This window comes from Hydractinia symbiolongicarpus, chromosome 14 (assembly GCF_029227915.1).
Source record: "Hydractinia symbiolongicarpus strain clone_291-10 chromosome 14, HSymV2.1, whole genome shotgun sequence".
NCBI classification, from domain to species: Eukaryota; Metazoa; Cnidaria; class Hydrozoa; order Anthoathecata; family Hydractiniidae; genus Hydractinia; species Hydractinia symbiolongicarpus.
In genome coordinates, this window is record NC_079888.1 from 15,999,426 (window position 1) to 16,024,796 (window position 25,371).

Consider the following 25,371-nt stretch of genomic DNA (forward strand, 5'->3'; position numbering starts at 1 on the left):
GTTTACTGTGCCACATTTTGTCAAAAATAAAGTAGTTTTAATTTTTGGACCAATGTTGGCCTAAAATAGCATTTAGGTGACAAAAATCAAAATTATTATGTCACCATTGTGTTCAGCATACTTTTTTGTTAACTGTGCCAAATTTTGTGATGGTAGTTTAATGTTTTTTTTTTAATAATCTCAGCCGATTTAAGTTTGACGTAAAAAAGAATATTAAAATTTATTTTAAGAAACAATATTTTCTTTTATTTTAAAAAAAACTTTCAATGAGCGTCAGATTTCATCGTGTTAAAACAAATAAAAATCTAAAGGTAACATTATTTTATTATTATTCTATTAGTTAGATACAAAATTACGAAGACCGGAGAGTTTCCTTAATACTTTCTTAAAATGAACGTAGCAAGATACACATTCCAAAAGAACTGGAGAAAACTCTATAGCATTGCTGTGCGAGACATTCACGTATCATGCGTCAACAGAAACATCAATGATGCGAAAGTTATCGATAATCAAATGATTCGGATGACTTGGGATGATAACGAAATCTGTGATTTTCCACATATATTCCTCAGAGATAACTGTCAATGTTCCACTTGTTTTCATCCTGATTCAAAACAAAGATTACTCGATACTGTAAAAACTATCGATTTAAGCATACAACCAAAGGAAGTTCAGTTGGACAAATCAAATTCAGATGTTACCATAACATGGCCTGATGAACACGTCAGCAAATTTTCAAGTAAATGGCTGAAGGAAAGGAAATTTCCGAACGAAGGAGAAAAGATTAATTCCACCATATTCAAAGACATCAAAAGGATAACATGGTCGTCGAAGTATATAAAAGAAAACATGCCTTACATAGAATATGACGACCTTATGAAGAACGATGAAACTTTGTTGCAACATTTTGAAAATTTGATATCACTGGGTTTGAGTATTATTAAATCGGCTCCTGCAGAATCTGGGGTTTTGAATAGGATAACAGATAAAATGACTTACGGATACATGAAGAAAACGCATTACGGGTAAGAACAAACATTATTGTACGTTGACAAACCAATCATCCGAAATGCTTTAAAACCTAATTTGCTATAATGTACCTAATTTTACAAGCCGTTGAATATCTTGCAATCACATGACCCTGTCTTTTTATGCCAAAAATAATGAACAGATATGTATTAATTTTTTAGTGAAATCTTCACAGTCAGGAACAAACCTTCGCCAAACAATTTGGCGTATACGGCAGGCTATTTGCCACTACATGTTGACCTACCATATATAGAGTACCAGCCAGGGGTAAGATTTTTGTGGCTCTTTTGCGTTCACCTTTTATTCATTTGCTTATTTATTTCTTAACCTTTTTATTTAATTCTTCATATTTTTTATTCTTTAGATTCAACTTCTTCATTGCATCGAGCAAAGTGATGGCAAAGATTCCGGTGTTAATCACTTAAGTGATGGATTCTATACAGCAGAAAGGTTGAAGGAACAATACCCAGACTATTTTGATCTGTTATGCAAAGTCAAATTCAAATTTAACGATATTGGTGGGGACATATTTGGTGAATTTAATAAAGAACTTGAAAGACCTGTGATCGGGTGAGTTGGTTGCTAGATTATTTTCCGTTAATAAAGAGAATTTTGGCAGTGCATAATTTTAATGGGGCGACAAAAGAATATGCTGGACATAACATTTAGCAAACAACATTTTTATCTGTTTAATTCACATTTCCAGCCTATTAGGTTCATTGATTTTCCGTTTGTTATCTTGTACTGCAACAGTGAAAAATTTGTTGGTTAAAAGAGACCATTTTTTTGGCAAGCAAAGAAAATTTTTGCCCACAAAATTTTTCATAGACATAATTAAAGCCCGATTAATATTTCTTGTTGACTAATATTTTATTCCAAGAATATTATCCCTAAATGTTTTTATTTTAAATTAAAAACTATGATTTTTTTTGCATAAAATACGTTAAACATTTTTAAAATGAAATTAATATTACAAAAAAAAAACATTCCCAAAGCATACCCTGCTAAAATATTTTTTCGGTTAAAAATGACGAATTCTTTGCTAGGAGACAAAAAATTTTAACTGACGAAATTTATGACCAACGCATGTTACACTGGCAAACTATTTTCAAGAAAACCAACATTTGCTGTAATTATGCTGCAAGTAACACCAGTTTCACTGGAAATAAAGGATAGCGAGGCATATTACGAGTCACAAGAATTATAAACGTTTGCTTTTTCGATTTTTGAAATAATGTCACAGTTTCCTTCTCTTTTTTAACAGTCGTGAAAACAAAATTTCTTCCTACGTGACTTAAAAAAAAATACTTACATTTCTAGATTGGATGACTTTGGTGTGGTGCAAAGCATCAGTTACAATAATCATGTGCGAAGCTCATTTGTCAATGCTCCATCAAAGACAGTCTTTAAATCATATGAAGCTTTGTACGTTTCTACGCGCATGCACTATTCTGAAGTCCTTGAGTATAAAATGGAGCCAGGAGATATCATGGTTTTTAATAACAAGCGTGTTTTGCACGGACGAACATCGTTTGATCCCACCACAACAACGCGATGGCTGGAGGGATGTTATTTTGACTGGGACGAGGTAGCGTCAATATATCGGGTAACAAAAGCTAGGTTGAATAAAGACAAGTAAGATACAAATAAAAGTTGTGATAAATTTGTTTCCAATGTGTGTGTGCGTAATGCATGTAATTTAAGGATTTTTGTAAACGTAGTCTCGTTTTCCGAGGATTTTTCGAACATCAGAGAGGACATAAACAGCCATCTCAAGGAGGCAAAGGGTTTTTTTTTTTACATGCGCCCTCACTTCCCGAGTTTGGGCGGACGAAGTGTTGTTGTCAATAAAAAATAGCTTCGTATTTTAACTTTGAAAAATGTCAAATGTTGTGAAATAACAGCTTGCAGTGAGTAATTTTTGTAACAACCTATGACTCGAATTCAGTTTGTTTTTTGAAATTTCTTTGTGTGTGACAGAATAAAGGTATTTAGATAATCAGTCATTTTTTTCCGAAAGGGATGCGAAAAGATTGCATAACCAGTGCAATTTCCAGTAATAAGACCTTCTAAACACCCAAATTCCCTCCCTCCTTCGCAGGTTTTACTTGTTGTCAAAGAGCTTACACAATGGAGATTAATACTGCTTTATGGTAATTGTTTTTAAGTAAAGTATTAAGATAGATGAATCAACGTAATATACTTTTCCTCTTTCCAGTTTTTTTTACATTTTTTTGAATTCAAAAAGCTTAAAAATTCCATTAATTTATTATTCTCTTGAGAAAGAATTTATTCTTAATAATTTCTACAAACGCTCCTTTCTGAAGAATGTTGCGTAACCTAGGTTTACGAGGACCGAGGGCCAAGGACGTGAGCACAGACCCGGGGAACCAATATGCTTTAAATTAATTTGGAAGTATTTGTGCTTAAACTTACTTCATTTGAAGAATACTTTATTCCGGGTAAAGCCATCACCATTCCCTGTTTGAGCGAACGATGTATTTTTCTTAAAAAAAAATAACGACATTTCATTTCTAAAGATCGTGAAGTTGTTTGACACCTTAGTGAAGATTGAACAAAAATTGTTAGTAAGTTAAAGCCTTGGCAGCATCCATACACTTGATGCACATCTTCATCTTTTGTCAAGTAACAAAGAAAGTTTACAGCGTGAGAATAGCCTGGTATCTTTCATGCTTTCTGTTATTTTACGAGGTTGTACTTCACAAAACGTGTTGGACATATTTGTGTAGCAATCCATTCAGACTATAAAACTTCGCTCCCAACTAGTCCAATAGAAAATTACTCAGGAGGTATACGTAACTGTGTCGCGAACCTCAATCCCAGGGCCTGTAGCGTTTTTAAATATGAGAGGATGAAACGCGCTCATCTTCATATCAAAAAACGCTACAGGCCCTGGGTTCAAGGTTGCCTGTGTCGCCTGTTTTTCTGGTGATGTGTAAGGTGATACCATCATTCAAGCGCTCCAAAGGCTTTCCGCTTCCATGAAGTGGGTCGTCGACAGATGATCCAAAGTCTACAAATAGGACATAATTTTCATTTGAAAAGTTCATTTAAAGGTTTCTAAAATGGGTACTGATCTGCTCCAAATGATGCTTGAGCATCATTGCATGTGAGTATAGTTCATTAAGCTAACCTTTAATGCTACAATGCTTTTTCTAATGCTGTTGACGATTGTTTCCTGTGTGTTCGTGTGTGAGTTTAATACTCCCAAAAAAACATCGTTCTGTCCTATTTTTGAGTATGTCCAAGTATGGGTATTGTTCTGTTTGATCGTATTTGGTACGTGACTCACTTAAATACGCTACCTTTACCCTTCATTGTTATCAACGTCTTGAAATCTTGATATGGATCACGTTTTATGCCGATGGAATTGGTAGACATAATGGGGATTAATCTAGCCAAGGAGGTTTAATCTAGCATATGAAATGTCAAGCCAACTGTCTCGATTAGCCAGATATTTATAGAACATTTTGAAGAAATGGGTGTGGGTCAAAAACATTTTAGTAGGCCTAAAGAAGAACGCATGCGCGAGGGTACGCTAAACCAGAGAGAATAAACAAAGGTTGACGATCTCGAAGATAAGCTGGGATTCCCAAACAAAGAGCATATGAGATATTAAGAATTGCATCCTCTCTATTTCAGACACCTGCCCGCCTTTCTGCGATAGCTTACGCAACTTGTTCATTATATTCTTAAGCTTGTTCCTTCGCGCCTTTTGCTTATCCAAGCTCATAGTCCTTCTAGGTTGATTATCAACGGTAAAACAGTAGATTTAATAAGCGCTTTTTCTCTAATCTTTTCATTTTATCACATCGACCGTCCGGAAGTCACCTTTCTTTTTAATTAACTCTACACTCTCTCTGAAGAGTTCAATAGATAGACTTAAGGTTATATTTTGACGGTTTTATTTCCAAATTTCGACATAGACATCCATGTTTATTTGGTATATCCTGGGTCCAACTATCTACCGCTAACGGACAGAACTCTATTATTCTTTAGATATACAGCTATGTCCAATATAGATAATGTGTTGCAAAGAGCAGGACCAGAAGAGTACTTTGGCTTGTATTGCAAGCCTACGTCGGCACTTACATTTGTCATACACAACAAGTTTCATAATCACCACATTATTGCTTCATAGTTTTATTCTATCCAACCGTTGCACAGTCCTCCATCGATCCAGAATTCCTTCCTTCTAATTAGCCAAATACCCTATACATTTTTATTTCTTGCGATGGAGGTACCCTGCGTGACAAACTAATGCAGAACGTACCTAATAAGTGTATCAGTACGTTTATTGGGTCTTTTATTGATCCGACACTTATCTTAGCATCAGTGGACATACTTGAGTGTGTATTGTTGCATATTTCTTAATATGTCAATGTCTCCGGACCATGCAGAAGAGCGTAAGGCTTATCTACAATAGCTTTATCGCACATGCCCGGGATCATGTACTCGGACCCTAATTGGGTCTGCTAAATACTTTGGGATACTCCGTAGGATAGGATAATTAAATACTCTAGGACTCCCCATCTAGGCCATTGCTCCTCCTAGAAATAATAGACAGTATACATTCCTTGATATTTGTGAGGCTAGCAATGCACAATGGAAGACGGTGACGATGTTTATATTGTTTGTGCATATAACTTATGCTAGAAGATAAGCAACTTTTTTTCTTGGTTTAATTCTTGATGCTTTGTTTGGACTGGGTTTTACGTCTGTTTTTGCGACACCAGATGGAGAACAGAGTATTTAGCCCGGAGTGAATTTCTCCACATAATCACCCCCTTAGATCTTATTTCGATTTTATTAATAAATATAAAATCAGAATTTGAGGGCGCTTCGCACCCTTTACCTACGGAATATTTCATGCCTGGGCGTTCTGGCCTACCGCATGAACACAAAGTCAGCAAAAAAAGTACGTAGATGGTAACCTGAGCTGTGAGCACATACGGTAAAATAAGTGGAGGATTTTTGGATTAGCTACTTTTTGGATTAGTTTTTTCACTGAGAATGACTAAAACAGAATAAATTCGTTTTGTGAATGCGCTAATGTTTTTTTTATTTTCTACTTCAGCCATTTTAACTGTAACTAGGTATATACTGATAGTATTAAATATGTATCTTAGGTGTTTTAGGCTAGCTAGAGCTAGAGATAGCTAGTTCTAGCTAGCTAGCTAACTAGCTACTTTTCTTGTTTGGCTTTTGCTATCTAGCTAGTTAACACTAGTCACAACTAGACCAGATAAGCTAGTTGAGTCTTGCATTGATTTAACACCAGGTAAAAGTTGGCATTGGGAGAGGGCCAGGCAAATATTAAAAAAACCCATGACAATCGCATGATAGTTATCACATATTACGCAAGCCCTCCTCCGGAGTAATTTATAAACATTCAAGATACAAGGTGGCAACCAACATGAAGCTTCTATCCTAGCTAATATTTTGCAAATTTAGCAACAAATATCTTGTGAACAAATCAAAACAGGTATAAATACAATATAAGTACAATACTTTGAATTGAGTTTCAATTACCTTTTTTTAATGGAAGGTAAGTTTCAACTTTCAGCAAGAGAATAGGATTCATATCTTAGGCTGGTTGCACCAGCCAGGTGCATTCCACAGGTCACAGGTCTAACTTTTAAAATGTTCTTAATTAGGACATTAAAACATTGCAAATAATTTTAGCCATTTGCAGTTTCATGGTATAACGCCATTATAAATAAGCAATACAGAGTAATGATTACAATATATAAATATAAACTGCATGTAAACACGCTACTTCACCACCCCCACGTTTTAGTGTCATCTCAGGGAATTCCATAGGACGCGTGCGATCGCATGCGCGCGCGCTCACACATGAGCAACAGCTATTCAGGCGTGCGATTGATTGCACGCGCTAATTACGTTCTTTACTCGCGTAAAATAAAATAAAAAAAAATAACAAAGGAATTATAAAAGTTGATTTTCTACAGCGTAGGTAATGTTGCCACTTGAGGCTATGCTTTAAGCATTTAACTATTAAAAACTGTATCTCAAAAATCAATGGTTTTAATCGACAGCTTCAACTGTATCATTAAAAACATTTTATAACTGCTTGTGGTTAAATTAAATTTTTAAAAAAAAATTAATTAAATGCAGTGTTAAATGTTTTTTTAAATCGCATTTTAAAAGTTTAAGAACAAAAAGCTGCATTTAATAGTTGTGAACAATGCTTCTCATATGTTTCTTAAATTAAACGCGCTGGAATCTTTTTAAGTAATTTAATCAACAATACATTATCCCGTAATGTATTATAAAACTTCGCAAAAGATTTTTATTTTTTAATTACTTCACGCTAATACTTGAGGGAATAGCTTATCAATACATTTACACAATGCATCTCGCTATTTCAAGAAATATAATTGCTCCGATATTTCTTCGTGAGCGCATTGTTTTTTAACACACAAATGTAAACTCACAAAACCCTTAAGGGATTTAATTATAACAAAAGACAAATGACTGCTGTCCTCCACGCAAAGGTGTGATATAAGCGTGTATGCGGTTGATTACATTCAAACTGTACTGTAATTTATATAACTTATTATTTATTATAAATTACTTCCTACAACGAACTAAGGTGTTTTGTTAATATATTTAGCACTTTTACACCACTTAAAGAACACTCACGGGACTGATAAGAGTAAAATAAACCAGGGAAAAAAATGGAAAAAGCACACACGCAAATTTTCTAAAATAGATTTACGTGTGTGATGTGTAGCACGTGTGTTGTTTTCTTTGTGGAATTCCCTGCATCTTAACAAACACAGTTCTTAGGTTCTTTGGAGAAATAATGCTTTCAGAGTCCTTTCCGTTTTGAGTGGTACCATTGTTAAAGGTTGTGTTTATTTTTGGATAGTGACTTCGGTCTTAATTATTAGGCTAAAGATCAACATATTCCTGTTAGTGGACAACACTTAACTAGTATTAGGTTGAATGTGAAAAACATGCATTTTAAGAAACTGTTCATTTTAAGGAGAAAAAAGTACCAAATTCATACAGTATTTGTATCATAATGCTTTGATTAAACGCCCCATTTTTTAAACGCCCTCCTCGAATAGACACCCCCAGAAATGTTAAAAAATTTAATAAACGCCCCGGGCGTTAAATTTGAAGCATTACAGTATTTCGTATTTTTAAAACCAAGAAAGTGTGAGGTTTTCTTAGAGAACATCACATTTCAATATGCTCAATGTGGTTGCAAAGATATAAATAGATAAGAATAGCATTCAACACAAGATAAAAAATTTTCTCCAGACAGATTGTGGAAATCAAATATGTAAAGTAATGATTATGTGGTAAAACCTGTAGGTTTGCCCGTCCTTTTTATACCATATAACACATGTCTCACTACGAGCAGTACCATTGCATGACAGACAGACAGATGTTTATGGGTATTATAGTATAGATACTTGATCACATACACAAGTGTTACAACACTTACACGCAAGTGTTAACATGTGTTATCATGTCAATCATTTTAACATAAATACAGAGACACCAACTTTCTAAATCCTAATGCGTGGCAATTTTTGTTGTTGCTATCTCCCGGGGGCACCATCCATGTTGGAGCCGTGAAGAAAATTTTAAAAATTGGACACTAGATTGTTGGAAAATGCACTTCCGCACACCTATATCGTCATTTTACTATATATTTTACTATTTGAGAAATATAGTGTTAGCCTGTGGAAAAACCCACGCGTTCGAGAAAAACATGGGACTGGTATACATAGATAAAATATCTGAGACAAAAGGGTGAAATCGATTTGATGAGTGAGACATAGGGTAAAATTGAGAGAGACTCGAATGAAAAAAGAATTTGCGGAAATAGAGGTTCTCGCTTTTTTAAAAGAAATGCATGTGACTTGTGTGAGGTAAAGAAAATGCATGTGTCACAGGCTCAATTGAATTGACATGTCTGGTAAATAAGATAATAATAATAAAATATTGGTTTCAAAATTCCATTTGGTGCCTGCCAAACCCCTAAAAAATCAGGATTTTATATACCAGATTTTCTCCTTATGTAGCATGATATTTTAATCCGTAGAAACCGACATTGACATGATAGCTTCGTGTAAGATTTTGTTATGGTATTTCAATGTTAAGGAAACTGTGTTTTATAGATATAAACAATATACAGCAATGTTTCTTACAAGGACGGAATATGATCGGTGAGTAATTTATCAATTCTGTCATAAATACATTTTTAGTTATATAAGTGCTTTAATTTTATTAAATTCCTCTTTTTTAGTGGAGTTAATTTGTTTTCACCAGAAGGAAGATTGTTCCAAGTAGAGTATGCTATAGAAGCCATAAAGGTATATAAAATTGATATCTCTCATCAGATTATATTTATAGTAAAAAGTTGCAGAAATAATGCTGGTGTTTCTTTTCGTCTAGCTTTAAAAAACAATTAACTGTTGCAAATTGATAAAAAATATGTTTTGCAATTACTTAACTCGAAATAAAAGAAAACAAATGATAGGTGTAGACTGTCAAAACAACGAGAAAAATCGGTTTCATCGGTTCCATCATCGGTAGCATGTACCATTTATTCCCTGTTTTCTTGAAACATGTTGCCCCTGCATAACGGGAAAGTATACAAGCAAACTCCTTGCAATTACAGAACACCCTGTTCTTTTTTTTAGAAAATATAAAGTGTGTAATAGAACAAAAGTGACAATGAGCACTTACTTCACTTACTTCAAATTCATGATGTAAATTGTTTCGTAAAAAAAACTGTTATTAACAACTATGGAAGCTGAAATACCTATACCCAGAATGCCTGTAATGTTTTTTTCTCTCGATAATTTTTGGACGCAAAAAGAAGCATAAAAGTGGTAATTTTGGATCCTAACTCTTTAATGGATTATCAGGGAATGTAAAAGTGCTTGCAGACTTTGATGTAAACAAGAATGTTTAAATCAAAAATGTTTGAAATAATTGTTACAGCTATTAGTTTACATATAGGTGAATATTTATCATAGCACATCCGTATTTCATTCTCAACAGAGAATGCTTCACCCCGATCAGAGCTCTGATCATGACGGGCGAGTATAATGCGTGTAAGTCATATTGAAGAAGAACTACTTTGTTCATCACTAACATACTGCCAAGCAGCGAGCGGGATTCAATCCGCGGTCCCCAGAACTGGGAGCCGCAGACGAACCCACTAGACTATGTGGGACAATATGATAGTGATGAACTAAGATAATTTATCCAGATGGTGTGTATACATATAGGTAAATATTTGGCAGTATGTTAGTGATGAACAAAGTAGTTCTTCTTCAATATGACTTACACGCATTATACTCGCCTGTCATGATCAGAGCTCTGATCGGGGTGAAGCATTCTCTGTTGAGAATGAAATACGGATGTGCTATGATAAATATTCACCTATATGTATACACACCATCCGGATAAACTATCTGAGTTCATCACTAACATATTGCCGCACCTAGTCTAGTGGGTTCGTCTGCGGCTCCCAGGTCTGGGGACCGCGGATCGAATCCCGCTCGCTGCTTGGCAGTATGTTAGTGATGAACAAAGTAGTTCTTCTTCAATATAGCTATTAGTTTCCCTGTATTAACAGATTAAAGCGAAGCACATTGATTGATGCTCTTATTCATTTTCTTATCTATTTATTGTTTGTTACTTTGATAAAAAGTTGTTTTTATGGTATCTTAATGGCAAGAAAATGATAATAACGTGGCTCCTTAGTTTAATATTCTTTCATAACGTAGGCCTTACACATTGATGATTTCATCTTCTCATAAATCAGCTGAAGTCAGAAAATAACTTCAAAATGCACCAATGTAACATCGATTGAAAAGTTATTTTAAACGGTGTTTAAGTGGGATTTTATTTCTTTACAAACTCTACAGATGGGTTACATACAATATTCAAAGCTATATATAACACTAACTTTATTAGTCTAAGAAATGAAGAAGTTCAGGTTAAATTCCAATTGGGAAGTATTCGTTTAACGGCTGAGCAAATAGTTTGTTGTTAGCTTTCAAAGCATTTCTTGAAACATGAATTAAAAAGAAAAGTTTAATATATTAATATTACATCCTTTTTTATGTTTTTAGCTTGGCTCTACTGCAATAGGAATTCGAACTTCTGAAGGTGTTGTTCTAGCTGTAGAAAGAAGAATTACATCTCCACTTATCATTCCAAAAAGCATTGAAAAAATATACGAAGTCGATTCACATATAGGTACTTTTTACGGATTGATAGGTTTTTGTTTAGTATCAATTTTTAAGTTCAAAAAACTTTGTTTTCGTATAAGTTTATTTACTGTGTTCAATATTCTGTTTCTGGCAGACGTGTAGAAATTAATTTTTTTTTTAACATTCAAATCTCTTCAGGTTGTGCAATGAGTGGTTTAATAGCTGATTCTAGAACAATGGTAGACAAAGCAAGAGTAGAAGGACAGGTGAAATGTTTTCTTTTTGGTCTTTACATTACAAAATAGAACACAAACAGGTATACTGCTGTCCTCCAAAACTCAAGCAAGCTTAACAGACATTGCACACTTCAGCCGTCAAAACTTTTGTTTGTTTTGCTGGCTAAGAACGACCCAACTTATGACATATAATAAATCTGACTTAATGATACTCGACTGATAAATCTAAAAATGTGCTAACTTTGAGAATAATACCATTATTTCATTTACATGTGATTTGAGAAAGCTCAATACAGTGCTGTCATAATAACGATTTTGAAAAAAGTTGAATAGTTTCTGAATGGATAAACGATACTTGTATACATAAATAAAATTTCTACTATTTTAATACTTGTATGGTATATATAGACAGAACAGTGTTCTAGAATGTGTTCTGATGGTTCTTTACATGCTGATGTCTACAATAAGTGGGAGTGTTATTATGCGTGTTTGAATAACTTTTAAAAAAACATTTTACTCATTGCATGTGAAGACATAATGGTGGGAAATTTAGGTGTGTGCTAAGAATTTAAAGCTATTTAAACACAAATGTCGCATAAACACAGTAAAACAGGAAAGCCTAAGCGTAAATTTTGGTTCAGGGCATCTGCATTTTCTTCCACAGCTTGTTTACTTTACCTTGGAAACCTTGAGAACCTTTAAAATCAAGTTACTCTGGAAACCAGAACTTTCCAGCATTTTTTAGGGAAAATAAGTACTATGAGAAACGTTTCTGTTTATGATGTGTTGTCTCCAAGCATCTCATGTTTGCAGCATTTCAACTTCTCCTCTCATCTGTTTGAATGCTGGACATTTCCATTTTCGGATCCGTTTTACAGCCGCCTTGATTGTGTCTTTCATTTAATGATCCACAATCTTAAAATATGGCGAAAAATTATATAATAAAAAAACCTAAAATCATTAAAAAGTCAGCTACACATATACTTGTGTTATTGGAAGAAAGGGAAAGAAACTGTCATGTTAATGCATATTCATTAGCATTGTTTATTCACACTAAATTCCACTTGACTAAATTAGGTTTTGAAAGAATTGAAACCTTTCGTTTACTTTTTGATACAGAAATGTGGTTATAAGAAATATTGATATTTTAACATCTCCTAGGTATAGGATGGTATAGAATTCCATGTTATATTATATAGGTTTCCGGAACAGATGGTAGTAGAAAATCTATTACCATTAAAAATAGGGAATGCTTACACATTGTCGAAAAGTAGTAATATTAACTTTTTTTCTTTTTCTTTTAGAACCATTGGTTTACCTATAATGAACCCATGGCAGTAGAAAGTCTAACACAGTCACTTTCGAATCTTGCTCTAGCTTTCGGTAATAAAGATTATGACAAAGGAGCAATGGTATGTATGTTAAAATATTTTGACTGACAAATTGTTCCTATAAACTGCTTTAATGTTACTTTCAATAACACAGTATTCCCAATGTCACACTTAAAAAAAGTGAACGTTTTACCAACCTTAAGAAACTTTTGAAATTCTTTCACCCTCGTGGCCTAAATTTGAAACAGTGACACTATGTTTGTCACGTTAACTGTTAATGAAGTGTGCGTAAAAAAATAAAAACATCAATGTCACCTGATTTCTTTGCTAATAAAACATTTTTCCATTCCATTTTTACATCCTTATAAATAACCACAGAAAGTGCTTAGTGATTTTTTTCTCCTTAGCTAGTACGAAGCTTTTTTTGGTAGAGAAGCGCTTTAAGAGTTTTTGTCTCCCTTTTTCTGTTTCAAAATACACTCTGTTTGGAAAAAACAACTTATAAGCAACGCAAGTCCCAAATCCTTTAAAACACGACGCAATTGATAAACAACAGTTTGAACTGAGTTAATAAAGAAGAGAAATACGGACAACAGGGATTATATGAACAGCACTAGTTTCCGAGATTTCCGAGATTACAGACGAGTCTGTACGATACGGAAACTTAATATGCAACGATTTAGCCTCGGCCAGAATTTCGTATTGCTTATAAAATGCAACATGAAAAAAGAAAATTGTTACCGTGAATTAAGTCATAGTTTTTAATTCAACGTAAATTTGAAAGAAGTTGACATATGCTGAATGCCCTCCAGATGAAATCCAACCAAGCCATAATTTTTGAAAAATAAAACCATGTCAACCATGTCATAAATTTTTAAAAAAGATTCTTTAAAAGGCAATTATATATACTGTTAATACTTATCTCGCATCAAAGGTTAATATTTTTGCTTTTCGTAGAGAAAAGGATTATCCCTATTTAAAAATACTTAATGGCATTTTGCCAAAGTAGTTTAAATGTTAAAAGTGATTTTAATTTTTTCTAACTTTGTTTGTTTGTGCGTTTTCTGTTTAAAACATTCTTAGTATCAGTAGAATCTTAGCTTCGGCATTGTTAAAACATTAATATATTATATATATTAATTCTATATATTTCAATTTAGAGTCGTCCATTTGGAGTAGCGTTATTAATAGGTGGCTTTGATGAAAAAGGACCTCAATTGTAAGTTGGTGTGTTCTCAGATTGAGATGAGACTGCGTACCATCCCATTTTTTATTTGGTTAAGTAGAGCTCCTTCAATTTGCCTTTAACTAAAAAGGTTTGCATACGAAAGTTTTTTGTCCGATGTAACTTCTTTAATTTCATTTTTGTCATATTTTTTTTGCTCCCAAAATTAGAAGTAGAAAAAAAAATCTGCAGAGGTTAAGAATTCCCGAATTTTTTTTGCTAACCATGCATAACATTTTTTGGGAATTCTGTAAAAATAGAACAGAATAGGACAATGACAACAACAACAACAACAACAACAATAACAACAACAACAATAACAATTTGTTTATACATAATAGGTTTCATTTGGATCCATCAGGAACATTTCTACAATACGACGCAAAAGCAATCGGTATGTTTATTGTTAATATTAAATACATTTTGCATTTCCATTGCAATTTTATTAGATTCTGTTTTGTTGCAAAATAAATGTTAAAAAGAATTATAACATTTAATGTTAAAAGTTTTAACTCTCTATTTTAGGTTCGGCATCAGAGGGGGCGCAACAGACACTACAAGAGGTTTATCATAAGGTACAGTAAATTCTCTGTTAAATGTTCAAAACGGTGATTGATTTTTACCTTTCAGGAATAGCTCCAGAATGGCTGCTTAAAATTTTCTAAAAGATTAAAAACATGTAGCCCTGAGACTTTGACATATTTCACTGCGCCTCTATAGAATGTAGTCAAAAGAAAATTTAGCGTTATATTGCTATAGAAATTGGAACCAAGGTTTTTGGTAGCGATATGGAAAAAATCTGAAAAATAATTTCTTTCTGCGAACATTACCTTCCTTACTCACTCTGAGATTAAAGAACACCGAATTCAATAACAAGGAAGTCTAGGTTTCTCAGTCAAGCAAACAAGTTGATGTGTTTTTTTCATCTGTATAGAATGTAAAAATTTAATCTGGAGTCGTTGTTGACCAACTGTATGTTCGTGTTTAAAATTTACAAGCGCTTGTAATGCATTTTAATAAGGTATATTAATACCTTTTCCTAGATAGCTATATACGCGGTATCAGCCAGCTCGTGTGAATATTGTGTGCAAAAATGCTATCAAAGTTTTGTCGCAATGTACAATCGCTTTGTTATATTTTATTATTTTATTAGCTTTATTATTTTATTAGCTTTATCATTATTGACTTTTCATTTCCTTCTAAAAAATTTTCAAAATCTCCTAAAATTAGAATGATTTTTACTTAAAACTTCAGTTGTGGCCACCCCGAAATTTGACATGCACTAAGGTTTTCCTCTATAAAAAGTGTACCCCTTTATTAACCAAATATGTCAGTTTTATATTTCATTTGCATTCCAATTCTGTGTTGAAATATTAGACTTCATTGTTTTTTAAACATTCGTTTAGTCGATGACTTTATATTTTTTAAACGTTCGTTTAGTCGATGACTTTATATTTTAAAACGTTCGTTTAGTCGATGACTTTGAAAGAAGCGTGTAAACAATCGCTGGTTATTTTAAAACAAGTTATGGAAGAAAAACTCAACTCCACCAATATTGAAGTAAGTAGTTTGTTCAAATGCAGTTTCTTAGAGCAATAAGTTAACGCCAAATACAGATTTGTTCGTGCTGTGTTATGTGTTGCGGGACCGCGAGATGAAGAACTACATATGTATGTTTGCGTTGCTTAATCACGGTCTCTGGTTATCTCTTTATACAACACGTGTATCGATATATATTAAAAGGCAAGCGAGGCAAGTCTCGTTTTTCCATAAAACAGCTGTTGTTGTGCAGTAAGCAGGAGCAGTGAGTTTTCCTGGTGACGGTTGGTCTGAAAGTGGACAGGTTTAACATTTGGCACGTCAAGTTTATTTTTTGCATTAAATTAACGTTTACCTTTCGCGAAAAATCAATTGGGGAAAGCTTGGAAGTTTTTCCATGGATTGTTTGATTTTTATAAAAAAATTTATAGGTTCTTAAGATTTATATTTTTGAACATATTTGCATGAGTATTTATTTTTATTGTGATCTCCTTGATACAAATGAGGCGCTGTATTTGATATAAATAAAGCGCTGTATTTGATATAAATGAGACGCTGTATTTGACATAGATGAGGCGCTGTTTTTGACATAAATGAGACGCTGTATTTGACATAGATGAGGCGCTGTTTTAGGGCTTATCAATGTACTTCGTGATGTAAATATGTTTTCACTTATCCAGTTTAAAATTTTGAACATATTTACAGAAATATTCATACTTAGTTATACTTTTTTATGTGCTGACTCAGGAAAATTTTAGTTTTTTTCAATCTTTGATTTAACGAAGATGTTTGCACTTAGCGATCGTTTTTCTTTTGCAGTAGGCAAAACATAGTTATGAAAAAGTGAAATGTGCTATAATATGTGAATTGATTCTCTTTTTTTGTTTGTTTGTTTAGCTCGCAACCATTACAGTCGCAGATAAATTTAAAATGTTTTCGAAAGATGAGATCGAAGCTGTCATAAGTGAAATGGCATAGTGGGGATTTGGATGCTGTGTGAGTAGCATGAGATCATGTGGTTTTAGGAGAAAGTGCTGTGAAGTCCAATGTATTTAATTTTCTGTGAAAATCAAGTTTTCCGTTAAAGTTGTGTTTCTGTTTAGTGAATATATACTCTAATATTCTATTTAATGGCCCCTACTTTTTACAGCGCATAAAGAAAATCTACCCGCAAACCTTAATGTTTTGCGGGTATAATTTTTCGCGGATTTTTACCTTGTGAAAAATCTGTCGGTCATTTATTGAAAAATTTTCGTCGGTAAAAGTTTCATCTCCTATTTACATGCATGCGAAGTGTTCTTCAAAATACACAAAAAAACATGCATATCAATAATTTTTAAAACGATAGCGTAAATAAATACCCGCAAAATGATCTACGCGCGTGGATTAACACCATTGTAGGGTTTTATGTTGTTTTTCCCCTACCGCTCTGTTCTGTTCTGAAATTGATCCATAGCAGAATCAAAATGCTCGACGTGCCTGTATCGTTTTTTTTTTGAGTGTTTTGTATTCAAAAATCCGGACATGCAAAAATGCGAAAAAGAAGGTGAAAAGCGGTTAAAGCGTAGTCATTAGCGCAATGTTTACTCGATTTTTACTGATAAGGTAAACTTCAACGACTGTGAGCCGTTCCTCAGAAACAGAAGAAAACCTTGGGGATGAGGTTGGCTAGAAAAGCTAACACGTGTATGCTAAAGGTTAAATTAATTTTGTGACAATTATAAAGCCATTGTAATATAGAACAAAGCTAACTTTTAATCATCGATTGTGTTTTATGCGTGCGTCATCATTTGTAAATAATTTAAACTATCATTTACATAAATTATAATACTCATGAATGGACTTTGTGTTTCCGTGATGTGACGTATTTGTCCACAGATTATCAAGTAAGGTGAACAAGATCATTGTCTCGTAGTTAACGCGCATTTTTTTATAACGTAAAAATGTATGCCACATTTTACTACAACTCCTAAACACTATGCAGAAATAGAAGACTTCCCAGGGTCTCTTCGTCGTGCCCAATATCGGAACTGATACAAGGTGCCGGAGATTGGGGTTATAGTTTTTTTCTTCGCCAGGTCACAGTGATGTTTCAGCTAGCAGAAAAGTAATTTTAATTCACAAGTTGGTTTGTTTTTTTCGTTTAGAATTCAAAGTAACACTAAATAATATACTAAATTAAGTAAACGCCCAGTTATATAAATGAAAGCTTGCTTGCTTGCAAGATGCGAAAAAAAAAATAGAACCCATCACTGTTGTTTAAAGACAATGTGAGCTTGTTCAACCAAGTTTATTTAGCTTTTTCTGTTCATTACAATGTCAAAAAAAAATGGTGATGAAGCCGACAAACTTTAACTTTTTAAATTTGAAGCTTTAAAATATTCATATTTCTCTCACTTGAATCCAAGTGCTCTTTCATTTGTTCTTATAAACACCTATACAAAAACAATGTTTTTTAACATTATTTATCAAGTAATATAATCCCCAGTTTCCCGTTAGCGTGGTAACAAATGTTTAATTGACGATGTTATTATTTATTGTTAATTTCACAATAACAGATATCTTTTCTTTGTCATCCCTGCGGTTTATAAGAGCTTACAACACCTAGCAACCTCTTATATAAATTATCGCATGCGAAATAAAAAATGCAAGCTTGTCGCATCGATGTTACTATCTTCTGATATCCGCTTATGCCATTACAGCTAAAGAAACCGTTGCATCTATATGTTAGGAAATATCGACATTTACTGTCCCGTTTAAAAAACGTAAGTAGTAACGACTGTAGATTCAGATATAAATAAATAAATTTTCTATCCAATCAAGAATTTTTTCTGTGTCAGTACAAATTACAAGAGTTTACCCACAAACCTACGTCAAGTATAAGTTAAATCAAATAACACTAAATTTCTAGGTGCTCTAAAAAACCCCGACACGACGCTTTTAACTTAGTGTAAACCTACCTTTGATATTAACATCAAAAGTCGACGTAGGGTTACCAGCCCCTAGCTAAATGCTGCAATGCGGCAGAGTTAAAACGCTCGTGGTTAAGCAAAAGTGAGCGGGCATGGGGAATGTATGTATGTATGGCAGGGTATGTACAAACACGTCCAAAAAATAAACGAACATATATAAACGTATAAATTACAAAATATTGCGATACTAATAAAAAATATCTCCCGTAGGCTCATTCGAAAAACAAAACAAAAACACACAATAAAAAGGTTAGGCTGAAATTGTTTTTAGTGACAGTTGTAAGTAGTAGAAATGCTAATAAAAAGAATGTTGCGCAGTTAAGTCTAGAAAAAACGTACAAATAACCATCGAACACGCCTAAATCACAGATTCAACTAACGGATTTCCAGTCCTTGATGGGATAGTAATATCTGGTGGTATTAGAACACTCTGAAAGTTTATTCTTTTTTGTATTCACACGTCTTTGTTTAATCGTCGTCTTCGTTGCGTTCCGCTTCTGGTTGGGGGTCATCATCCAAATTAGCGATTAACTCTTGAAGCATATCGGCATCATTTTTTTTCTCTTCATCAGCTTCGGGTTCTGTTTGCACTTCTCCTGCTTCGGCTGCGTCACAATGTTCAGCGTGTCCGTTCTCCTTTGGCTCTTCTTCCTTATCAGCTTCTTTGATCTCGATTAGCCTCGATTCACCATGTTTTAACAAGAAAAATTGCATTTCGGATAGTCCTTGTTTACGTAGTTCATCATTTAATCGTCGCGGGGGCTCTAAGTAATACTAAAAAACAATAACACAAACAATTATACAGACCGATTATTAAGTTTATAGTTTTATTTCAGGTTAAAACATTCATTCACGGACGTCGAGTGAGATATAGGCCACTTTAATTATAATGTTACGGCATTGTCAACGACACCTAGCAACAACAAACATACGTCAACTAAATCTAATCCTAATTAACAAAACTAAATTGGGCGTTTTTAAAAACATAAATACTTTATAAGACATGTTTTAAAACTCTGCTAATTCACTCATAAAGAGCTTTGTATTTGCATATATTGAAAAACTTATAGTAAAACAAATTTTAAGAATAGAACAGCTGAGACAATAAGAATAAGTTTACAACATTAACAGTGATAAAAATCAACCAAAAAATCTGGGTCATCAGTTTAAAGCTTATGTTTTAGGGTTGCAGTTACAGAAACATTTTATGTACACACGAAAAAATTACATTACCTCATTGCCAACAGTGAAAGTTCCCCAGGATAAAGCTAAGGAGCACATGGCCAAAATGTCCTGATGAATCTGAACAGCTTGTTCAGGAGTTACATTTCCATATCCATTTTTCCATTTTGGCTCATAGCCACCAACAGGCAGAGCTGCCATATGGAATGGCCCATATTTACGTCCAATTGATTTGAAAACGTTACAATAACCAGTGGCACCTGATACAAAAAGCTTGTACCTAGGACTCATTATTACCCAACTGCACCACAAGACTGCATTGTCGTCGTCGAAGGTTCTGTCATGATAATTTTGTGATGGTGTGCAAGCAATGTTAAAAGTAGTTGTATTTGTGTCCTCTTCATCATCGAGCTAAGGTTGCAACAAACATTAATTAATTCAGAACAGTATATTTAGTGCAAATACAATACAAATTATTGAAAACATACCTTGGTATGATCAATGAAGTCTACTTCATCTTCTTTCCACCAGTCTAACTCAACAACATTTACACAACCAGCTTTGCCCATCCATTCAGCAACACCTTGTGGTACATACCATAATAACATCTCACCGAATCGTTCATTGAGCTGTCTGACGGAAGAGAGATCAAGATAATCAAAATGGGAATTAGTTATAAAGACACAATCGATTCTTGGTAAATCTTTAACTTCATAAACTGGTGGACGATATCGCTTGTTGTCACCTGGATGGTAGTATTTAATTCCACGGTTATTGAAGTTAGGGTTAACTAAAATATTGACATTATCTAACTGAAATAATGCACTGGCATGACCAAGCCATGTTACTCTGATACCATTCTCTGGTGGATTTTCAATTCTACTACTATCAGCAGTCATTACTTGCATAAGGGGTTCTTCGTCCAACTTCTATACAACATAAACAAGCAAAAGTTCAGTCACAAAATCTATATAAAATGTACATATATTTGAAGTCAAAAATTGGGACATACCTTTTCTGCTGGAACATTACTGTTATCTGGCGTAAAGAAATACTTGAAACTACTCCAACCATCTGGTGGTACTTCATCAGTTTTCCATGGTAATAAGTATTTGCCTTCTTTTTTCACTGCTTTTGGAAATTCTACTTCATCTCGTTGATTCGTGACTTTGACAGTTTTCTTTTTGATAGTAATTTTTTGTGTTTGGTGATCAGCGTTCGTAGCCATTTTGCTGAAACATAAGAAAATAGTCAATTTCACTGTTACATATAGAAGATTAAAAAATGTGAAAAGATTTCCAGAATTTCTTAGGCCTTATTATTAATTCAGGCTCAACTTCTAAAATTCTTTTACATACAAAACCAGAAACCTAAGGAGCTTAATGCAGCAAAGTTAATTTGACTCCTAAGCTAAATCTTTTAAAGTTCCTATTACAGGAAAAATACATTACTTACTTACTTACAATTTCTGCAGAGTTTGTAATAATAGGCTTAAGTAAAAATGAACGAAAGATTATTTCGTAACAGCAACGCCTGCAACGGAAAATATTGGGATAGGAACACTTTCCTTTTTTTCTACTCGTTAACGTAAATTTACATATTTAGCAAAAACACCTTGCACAAATATATCAAAACAACTTGCATATAAATGCACTGTGTTTTTAGAAGAGAGGAAAGGAGGTATTACTTCTAAGTTACAGCGAAATAAAAACTTACAGCGTTAGATGCAACCTCTACTGCAACTCACAACGAAAACCTCGAAGTAAAGCTTATGCCACGCCTGCTTGAACTTCAAGTCCGTGTCCGCAACCATGTGTGAAAACGATTAATTTATTCCAAGATGGCATAAACAAAAACAATCACAGAGGTCAGTCTCACTAAATAAACAAAAGAGAAAGACTCCAGAATTTTAAACAAAGGTGCAATTGACCATGTCTTTGATAAAGCGTCATAATTTATGCAAAGAAGTAAAATTAAAGCTAATTTATGCGATGCACTTTGAACTTTAAAGTTCCAGAGGGGATCCCGCGGAAAAGGGGGTCAAGCAATGGAACATCCGCCCGCTGCGACTACGCAGGGGTTCTTTGTGTTTTAACAACCAGCTAATCGATAGCGGCCATGGATAGGTTTCAACTTCGTCTCTACACCAGGTGCGGATCCAGGGTTAGTCAGATAAGTCGCGTGACTAAGTGTAAATTTGACGAAAAATGTTAGCCAAGCGAAGATGTCGACGCGATCCAGGCGTTGCAAACGGAGGGCGTTAAAAATTGTAATTTTTTTACGGCGAAAAGCCATGGTTCACAGCCCTCTCCAATTCGCCTATAGCGATGTTGACGTCAAAGTTGTGACGTCGCTACCATATAGACTGAGAGGGTTGCAAATTATAGCTTACAGATTTTGACTGATTCATTTTGACTAATCAGTCACTCAGTCAGTCAAAAATCAAATAGCTATGGCCCGCAACCCTCCCCATCTCACCTAAGGGGCCTGTGACGTCAAAATCGTGACGTAATTTTCACACTCTATGCGTAGTCCAACAATATGTGGCCCGCAGCCGGCGAAGGAAATTTAGGTTCCGTACTGCGTGGTTACTGATAACCTGTTAGGCTATAGTTTTAACTCCCATCCGTCAGGATTAGTCAAAGACTCACGCCTTTTGGCTTGGATTCTTTCCGTACTATTATTGATTATGGCTGCAGCAGATATGTTGGCGCGGGTGCTTACTGATTTAAAGTGTGATAATTTTGAATCTGTTCGTAAAATGCAAAAAGAACTTTTAGAAAGTGTTTATTCTCGAGCATTTTTGTTGTCTGGGGATATTTATCCCTTGGTTGGTAAAAGTCTTCATCGGAATTCAGGTCCAGATATATACCTTCCATCTGAGGCGAGGTGTGAAGATAAAGGAATTATTGCTTTAAGGTGAGAAGTATGTTTTTTACTCTCCAACACACCTTGCATTTATTTAAAGGTTTTCAGTATATCTGCTACGAAAAGCTAGTTGGGGAGAGCTTTACACAACAGACTATTAAAAACAAATACAAAAAGATTTAATTAGCTAATAGCTAGGGCTAATACACCTTTACGATAATTCGGAAAAAATAACACTCCATTGCAGCTTATTTTGCAATCAGAGGAGGTAAACATTACACTTTTATAAGAGTTTATTAAGGAGAAAACACGTATTTTGAGATAACTTTTCTTGCCACGTTTTTTTTTTTAATGAAAAGTACACATAAGTTGTATCTTATTATTATTAACGTTTCCTGAAAATTTGAAAGAAATTGATACGACGGAAGTTAAAAAACTGGAGAAAACTTTTTTTCGATATTGTAAAACGATGGAGAGCCATAGAAACGCATGTACAATTGAATTATCATAAAGGTGTATTGTTTTTGTAATATGAGCTTTGAACAGAATTTTTAGCATTGCGGAGGAATTCTTTCTCAATTAATATTTGTGTTGTTATTAGAAGCAAGAACTTGACATCTGGATAAGTAAGGTTGGTGATGAAAAAAAACAACTCTTCGAATGACTATTAAGAAACAAAGTTTGTTGAGTAAAAGGTCATGGTAAAATATATTATTTTTAGATCCAATCCATCAGGAGACTGTCTATACAGCTCAGCATCGTTGGTATAGGCATAGGTGATAATTCTCTTGTTGATGTTTTGAGAATCTTGACATCCATAGAACTTTTCTTGCATCCTTCCTTTTATTCCAATCATACTTGTTTTCAAATTGCTTTTAAAAACCAAAAGGCAAATATTTTTATATCTGAGAAAAGTTTATTCAGATTTTCCCTTTCCCATATTGTTTGTGATATGACTCTTTCTCCTGAGGAGGCAGTTAAAGCAGAAGCAATCAACAACTGTACCCCCAAGACATGGTTTCCTTTTCTATCAATACTTGCCTTGTCAACAGTAATAAAGAGAAAAATTAACACATTTTACCCACAATTCGGTTTGTTACAGTTTGTTACAACTTTCTTTACACAGTGTATATTGCCACACCCATCTATTTTACCTGATGAAGATCAGTTAAAAATTTTATTTTGTTATGAAGATATTGTTAAGTCTGGTGTAGACTTCAAGCCAAATCATTACGTTCCCCTTTTTCCAGGTTGCAACTTTCTTAACTGAAAGTTGCATTTTCCTATTTCAGCATGCAAAAAGCAGTAAAAAGCCCTTCTTAATTTTTCTTTTAAAGTTCAAACGAAACTTGAGTTTAGCCCTATGAATAAACAAATATATCTGAACAAATACATGGGTTGAGGTGTGTTTGTATCATATCACATGTACGTATATTTCATCTTCATTATCCTGATCTTTCCATATTCTTATTGTTTTTGTTATTATTGTGTTTTATTTTGCTGTCCATGGCTGGTGTGATCATTTGATTCACCTAGTCATGCTGATGAAGCCTGATATTGGCAGAAACAGCAGGAGTTTATAAATAATAAAATATATTCACAATTGTCTCACTTTATTATAGTTAATCCCTGTTAATTTTAGTGCTTTTATCTATCTAAAATAAGACGTGTAAGACGGAGATTTGATTCTTATAAAAGATGTTCTTAGCAGATTTTGTTATAGCTTAGCGTTTCTTTTGGTCAATTTTATTAATAACTAGATAAATCGGAAGACAATTTTTCGGCGATTTTTGTACCCGCAAAGCTTAAAATTTAGCCCCCAGCTGCTAAATTCAAGACTCAGTCTTGACTAAGTCTTGAAAAAGTCTGGATCCGCCCCTGTACACTTGTTAGATTTTTTAGGATTACAACATGTGGAGTACCTCAAGGGTCAATTTTAGGACCACTGTTGTTTCTTATTTATATTAATGATATATTTAGAGCATCTAGTGTCTTTAATTCAATTTTATTTGCTGATGATACAAATTTATTCTTTACTCATAAAGATATAAAAGCAATTTTTGAAACTACTAACATAGAATTGGCTAAATTGGCTGATTGGTTTAAAGCGAATAAATTATTCCTTAACACTTCAAAAACTAGATATACCTTTTTTCACAAACTTAGTAAAAAAGATGAAATACCTCTCAGGTTACCTGGATTAGTTATTGATCATGTAAACATAAGCAGACAACATTCAATGAAATTTCTTGGAGTTCTCCTGGACGAAAATTTAACTTAGAGAGAACATACTAAATTAGTGGAAAACAAAGTTTCCAAAAGCTTAGGAATCTTATATAAAGCCAGTTTCGCTTTGAATAAGAACTGCTTAAGAAGCATATATTTTTCCTTTATACACTGCTATTTAAATTATGCAAACATTGCATGGGGTAGCACTAATATAACAGAACTAGTCGTTAGCCCGTGGAAAAATCCACGGGTTCGCCCGTCGCAGTTAAGCTACTATTTTGCGTGACAGACAGGCGGACGGACGGACGGACGGAAACGGGCATTATAATATAGATTTAAAATTTATAAAATTTATTTAACATAACATTTAATATTTTATTAAGTTTTTAATTATCATTTTTTATTTGACGCTCTTTTTAATGACGGCTATGTAAGGTGCGAAATGATAAGACTACATAGTCTTCTACTTACTCCTGCTATTTTATTCTACGTACGTGATACACTTACGTATATATATATATTTATCCCAAT

The 25,371-nt window shown here is 33.8% G+C and overlaps 3 protein-coding genes across 3 annotated transcripts; 2 read left to right on the forward strand and 1 right to left on the reverse strand.

Annotated features, from left to right (window-relative positions):
- Positions 1-340: 340 nt before the first annotated feature.
- Positions 341-2,808, forward strand: LOC130625946 (gamma-butyrobetaine dioxygenase-like). The gene is made up of 4 exons (XM_057441069.1): positions 341-1,025; positions 1,191-1,296; positions 1,394-1,599; positions 2,350-2,808. The coding sequence occupies exons 1-4, from the start codon at positions 391-393 to the stop codon at positions 2,666-2,668; spliced, it is 1,266 nt and encodes a 421-aa protein (XP_057297052.1). The 5' UTR covers positions 341-390; the 3' UTR covers positions 2,669-2,808.
- A 6,305-nt stretch (positions 2,809-9,113) lies between these two features.
- LOC130625947 (proteasome subunit alpha type-5-like) lies at positions 9,114-16,675 on the forward strand. Its single transcript, XM_057441070.1, has 10 exons — positions 9,114-9,257; positions 9,338-9,404; positions 11,178-11,304; positions 11,457-11,524; positions 12,799-12,906; positions 13,986-14,044; positions 14,392-14,444; positions 14,576-14,625; positions 15,524-15,610; positions 16,487-16,675. The coding sequence occupies exons 1-10, from the start codon at positions 9,148-9,150 to the stop codon at positions 16,565-16,567; spliced, it is 810 nt and encodes a 269-aa protein (XP_057297053.1). The 5' UTR covers positions 9,114-9,147; the 3' UTR covers positions 16,568-16,675.
- A 1,720-nt stretch (positions 16,676-18,395) lies between these two features.
- LOC130625944 (N-acyl-phosphatidylethanolamine-hydrolyzing phospholipase D-like) lies at positions 18,396-21,616 on the reverse strand. Its single transcript, XM_057441068.1, has 5 exons — positions 21,460-21,616; positions 20,756-20,975; positions 20,232-20,672; positions 19,795-20,154; positions 18,396-19,335 (listed from the first exon to the last, which is right to left on the reverse strand). The coding sequence occupies exons 2-5, from the start codon at positions 20,969-20,971 to the stop codon at positions 19,030-19,032; spliced, it is 1,323 nt and encodes a 440-aa protein (XP_057297051.1). The 5' UTR covers positions 20,972-20,975; positions 21,460-21,616; the 3' UTR covers positions 18,396-19,029.
- Positions 21,617-25,371: the final 3,755 nt, after the last annotated feature.

Bases quoted from the DNA above. Each gene is read 5' to 3' on its own strand.
- LOC130625946 (XM_057441069.1), top strand. From the start codon at position 391: ATGAACGTAGCAAGATACACATTCCAAAAGAACTGGAGAAAACTCTAT. The intron at 1,026-1,190 runs GTAAGAACAAAC...TTAATTTTTTAG, and splicing joins ATGAAGAAAACGCATTACGG to TGAAATCTTCACAGTCAGGA. The intron at 1,600-2,349 runs GTGAGTTGGTTG...TTACATTTCTAG, and splicing joins CTTGAAAGACCTGTGATCGG to ATTGGATGACTTTGGTGTGG.
- LOC130625944 (XM_057441068.1), bottom strand. From the start codon at position 20,971: ATGGCTACGAACGCTGATCACCAAACACAAAAAATTACTATCAAAAAG. The intron at 20,673-20,755 runs GTATGTCCCAAT...TATGTTGTATAG, and splicing joins GTAATGTTCCAGCAGAAAAG to AAGTTGGACGAAGAACCCCT. The intron at 20,155-20,231 runs GTATGTTTTCAA...TTGCAACCTTAG, and splicing joins ACTTCATTGATCATACCAAG to CTCGATGATGAAGAGGACAC.
- LOC130625947 (XM_057441070.1), top strand. From the start codon at position 9,148: ATGATAGCTTCGTGTAAGATTTTGTTATGGTATTTCAATGTTAAGGAA. The intron at 14,045-14,391 runs GTAAGTTGGTGT...TATACATAATAG, and splicing joins GATGAAAAAGGACCTCAATT to GTTTCATTTGGATCCATCAG. The intron at 14,626-15,523 runs GTACAGTAAATT...ACGTTCGTTTAG, and splicing joins TACAAGAGGTTTATCATAAG to TCGATGACTTTGAAAGAAGC.